The 4,565-nt window shown below is 34.0% G+C and overlaps 1 protein-coding gene across 1 annotated transcript; it reads right to left on the bottom strand.

The window, feature by feature from the left end:
- Positions 1-2,580: 2,580 nt before the first annotated feature.
- LOC131640184 (ankyrin repeat-containing protein BDA1-like) lies at positions 2,581-4,365 on the bottom strand. Its single transcript, XM_058910594.1, has 2 exons — positions 3,565-4,365; positions 2,581-3,427 (listed from the first exon to the last, which is right to left on the bottom strand). Exons 1-2 carry the CDS (start codon positions 4,174-4,176, stop codon positions 2,747-2,749), a joined length of 1,293 nt encoding a protein of 430 aa, XP_058766577.1. The 5' UTR covers positions 4,177-4,365; the 3' UTR covers positions 2,581-2,746.
- Between the last annotated feature and the right edge of the window lie 200 nt (positions 4,366-4,565).

Genomic DNA, 4,565 nt, shown 5'->3' on the forward strand with positions numbered 1-4,565 from the left:
AACATTTGTTAATGCGAATGAAACTCACCCTTACTGTTGTTATTTTTCAGATTGAGGAGTAGCTTGTGTACTTGGTGAGGATTAGCTCGTCAAGTAGTTCGTTAGAGTCAGTTGGGTCTGTGTCATGCTCTGGTCGTGTAACACCGGGAACGTTATTTTAGAATTGGCTGATAAACTTCTGCTTCGTTTATGGTTTATGGTTGAATTATGAGTCTTCGACTCCAGATGTTTTGATTATTCAGTTGTTAAGAATATTCCGCTGTGTTAACATGCTACCTGAATAATTTTTGGTTTATCGTTCCTTTATGGCATGACATGAATATTGTTTATTTTGTTGGCGTTGTAATACTCTTCTTCATGTTTTACTCTGATTTTAATGTTAATTTCCGCGGGGTTTAGAAGGGTGTTACAAGAATTACCAGTGTCAGCATTACTCAGAACCAAGACCAAGTCTTGCCAGCATAAGACCAAGTCAAGTCAAGAATAAGACAAAGATCCCAGCATTACTCAAGTAATTCTTGGCACATCTCATACAAATATTTCAAGGGTTATTCGGGTACTTACACTCAAGCTTGGCTCTATAAATAGAAGACATATGATATGTTCTCATGCACCGAAATCCTTGCAAGCATACAAAGAAAGCCAAAGTTCTAAATCACAAAGTTATCATTCGCTCTACATATTACCTTCTATATTCACTACCATATAGTGAACCCATAAATATTAGAGTTATCATATTCAATCTCAATTTGTATACTCACTGCCATATGGAGAGTATTTAGGAACTTAATGTAAATATCCTAAGATCACAAAGTATATCAAAGATATACAAAACCAATTATTTTGTAAGTTGTCTGTAAGCTATACCATTCAAAAGTGTAAGCCTGGTGAGGCTAAGAATACATAAAAGAAAAAAGTTATTGTAAGAAGATTCAATAAAGGATAATCTCACAGGGTATGGGGACTGGACTAACCAAGTTGGTGAACCAGGATAAGTTTTCTTGTGTTCTTCTTTCATAATCTTTTACTTATATTATTCACTACTATATTTGATCACACACATTAACACTCATTACTTAACATAAACTTTTAAGTTATTACTTATCATCCTTACTTCTTTAGAGCTAAATTTTAAATACTTAAACAAATTTAAAAAGGACACAATCCAACCCCCTTATTGTGTCTTACCTTTTTCCATCAATTGGTTGGTCATTGTTGGCTATTTTACCACTTCTAAGGTTCATACAACAACAACAAAGGTGTACTCAAAAGATAACCAACGAACGCAGGCATCCACACAAGAAGAGTAAGTTTCAAACTTTGACACCATCCCACTGGTTCTGCCAATTTGTTTACAGTTATTTCTGGTAAAACAATCGCTAGTCTTCCAAATTGAATATTTTGGTAACTTACAGTATTGACTAGATTGATCCTAGGACACGTGTCTATGTTTGGTTATTGTAATTGTAATTAATCTCATGTTCTGAATGAGACTTCGTTTGACAATGGTGTTGATAATTCCTTAAATGTTATGACTATAGAAAATATAAGTTAAAGTGATTTCGATTGAATGACTAGAACAAAGGTTTCAATTGTAAAAACTAAAGAAAAGTGTAAAACATATAAGTAATCCTAAAACTAAAGATTTCGACTGGAAAGTAAATTACTTCGAAAAATATGTAAAAAACTTTTTCATTGATAAAGTAAATAACTCTGAAAAGATAGTAATGATGTTTTTTATACGTACATTCTCTATAACCTCGTTTCTCTACGCTGGTACTTTAGTATATTGAGTGATTTTGTACAAAGTGAACACCCCGCATCCTAACATTAAGACTCCTATTTATACTAATTCGACCCTAACTGTCTTTCCTTGACGAAATGCCACGTTTTCCTTCTACATGCACTTCACTTCTCTGAGACTTCCACGTGTTCCTCGGGTTAAAACACATTACTTTGAATTTCAAAATCTTCCCGCTCGAAGTCCTGAAGTACGAGCAACGTGGTTGTCGAAACATATCTTCAAAATATTCTAAGTATGTCACTTCTTCGACTTCGAAGACATTTTAACTTGGACTCCACTTTGACATAGTAAAATCTTTCTTATATAAAGAGGTTTGAAATGGCCTTCAAAACCATCTTTCACGCTTCTATTTCGGAGTATAATATTTAAAACATTACGGTTTTGCTTGTCGAAATCTTCAGCTAACACGTATGTATTGAAAATTGGAGGAATGTTAAGGACTCTCTTTTCAACACCTTCTCAAATATTTATTTTTTTATTGGTTGAAACATGTGTAAGTCTCTCACTTAAAAAATAGGTTTCATTTAAAGTGATAAGACCCACACATATTTCACCAATAAAATATTGAGTGTTTGAGATAACACTCCTCAATGAAAATTGATCTTATTTATCTTAAAAGATATTGATGATCGTCACACCGCATGTTCTTGAATAATCAATTTCCTTTCAAACAACTAATAGACTTTGAAATATGGCATTAGAATCACATTGAACGATAGAATCAACCTTGATGCATAATTAAAATATTTAATACATTGATTCAAAAGTTGCTAAAGTTAAACAAATATAAAGAAAAAAAAATGAAAATTTCAATCGACTTAAAATATTAGTTACCCATGAATTTGACCAATAGTCGTCTGAGTTGTCGATATCGTACCATCTATCTCCTACCCACAACCACAACCTTCATTCATGTTTCTTCCTATTGCAACAATGGTTTAATTATGATCTACCCAGCTTCTTTAGCATTATCCGTCGAAGTCCATAGTACACTATGATAGCCCAACAAGGCAATGCGACAAACATAATTGAATAGGAAACGATCTTAACAAAAATGACATTAGCATGAGTAGGAGATGTTCTCACCATAGAAAATATATAGCAAAGGACAAACCAACCCACTGGACCTGACACTAGAACGCCAATTATCCCATTTGGGGTCAGAATAAATATTGCTATAGTTGATACAAAAAAGGAAAGCATATTAAACAATGAATACACAAAGAATTCATTTCTTAACAAAACTGATTTCCCAGCATTTCCTGGACTAGAAACTCCATCACTGGCATTAACCTGATAAACTCCACCAGGGGGACTTAATGCTGATTGATATGTGGCAGTTGCAACAAGAGTTGCAACTATCAACCAAGTATTACGCTGCTCCTCTGATATATCACTTCTAATGTTACGTTTCCAAATTAACACGTTTTCAATAATCGTCGTCTTTGATCTTAGTTTTTGTGCATATGAGGGAGCATTGTTGATCATTTGTGACTTCGATATTGCTCCACCTCTCAACAATATACCCCTTATATCTACATTGGCTGCCATATCTAATGCAGTTTTGTTCTCCGAATTCTTTGCCTTCAAATTTATTCTAGTCTTTAACATCAATCCAAGTGCCTCTTCTACCTAGTAATTATTTACATATTTATAGACAAAAAGAGAAGAAGTATTTGGTTATTAGAAAGAAAAAAAAAAGTCAACAACAGAAGCTCACAATTGTTAAAAGCAACTATGAGATAATGACAAAGAGTTACCTGTGGCTCCAAATCCCTTTGCACCAAAATGTGCAAAATGGTGTTGTCATCCTCATCCTTCCAATTTAGTATTTTATATTCTAACCTCCTTGCACCTCTCTTGGTATTTTCTCTAAGAAAGTAAACAAGAAGATAAAGAGCCTCGTAGTTATTGTTTTTCACAGCAATATGCAGTGCAGTTTCACCCCTCACATTCACGTCTTCAATGGAATCCGGACAAACAGCCATGAATTCGGCTAAAAGATCAACCTCGCCTATTTGACTTGCAAAATGAAGAGGAGTTAAGCCTTCTCTTCCTTTAATTCTAACAAGATCTTTATTCATGCCAACAAATCGAGACACCATCCTCTTTTGGCCGTTTTGCATTGCTACATGAATGGAGCTGAAGCCTTGTGGGTTTAGCTTCCATGCAAATGAAGGTTTCAAATTCATAACCTCAATGGCAAACTGGACATGCCCCCTAGATGCGGCCAAATGTAAAGGAGTTTCCACAAACTGTTTTGAGTCTATATTCTCCAAAATGGATGAATCGGCTTGAATTACTGCATAGAGGAGGTCTATATTACCAACTTCAGCTGCATCTTTCAGTTTATCAAAATTGGTTGTGCTCATGTTTGAAACTGCAACTCTTCCGAATGGAAAATTTTCAGTTACTGTATTGCAAGTAATACGTCCCTTTCTGTTTTGTTATTACACTCCATTTCTATTGGATCATACCTACCTAGGAAAATATAAAATTCTGAGTAAAAGATATTTAAAGTTTAATCTAATATTGGGTAGTAATAAAAATACATACATCAGATTTTGTTATGGTACTTGTAGGAAACTTGCCTCTTTACTTCCTCTTGTATACATTCAATCTTCTTCACAACCGTATTAAACAATGACCTGGCTGCATATAACATTAATTTTTTTTTTTTTTTTGTATTTGATTGACTTGCTGTCCATTATTCACATGTCATGTCTCATATGCCCACACTTTTTTTCTTTTTTTTTTTTAT

Source organism: Vicia villosa, unplaced genomic scaffold (genome assembly GCF_029867415.1).
Source record: "Vicia villosa cultivar HV-30 ecotype Madison, WI unplaced genomic scaffold, Vvil1.0 ctg.002989F_1_1, whole genome shotgun sequence".
NCBI classification, from domain to species: Eukaryota; Viridiplantae; Streptophyta; class Magnoliopsida; order Fabales; family Fabaceae; genus Vicia; species Vicia villosa.

What these genes read in the sequence shown, in the direction of transcription:
- LOC131640184 (XM_058910594.1), bottom strand. Translation starts at nt 4,176, where the DNA reads ATGAGCACAACCAATTTTGATAAACTGAAAGATGCAGCTGAAGTTGGT. An exon ending in AAAGGGATTTGGAGCCACAG is followed by an intron (nt 3,428 to 3,564) that starts GTAACTCTTTGT and finishes TAGGTAGAAGAG; the next exon opens with GCACTTGGATTGATGTTAAA.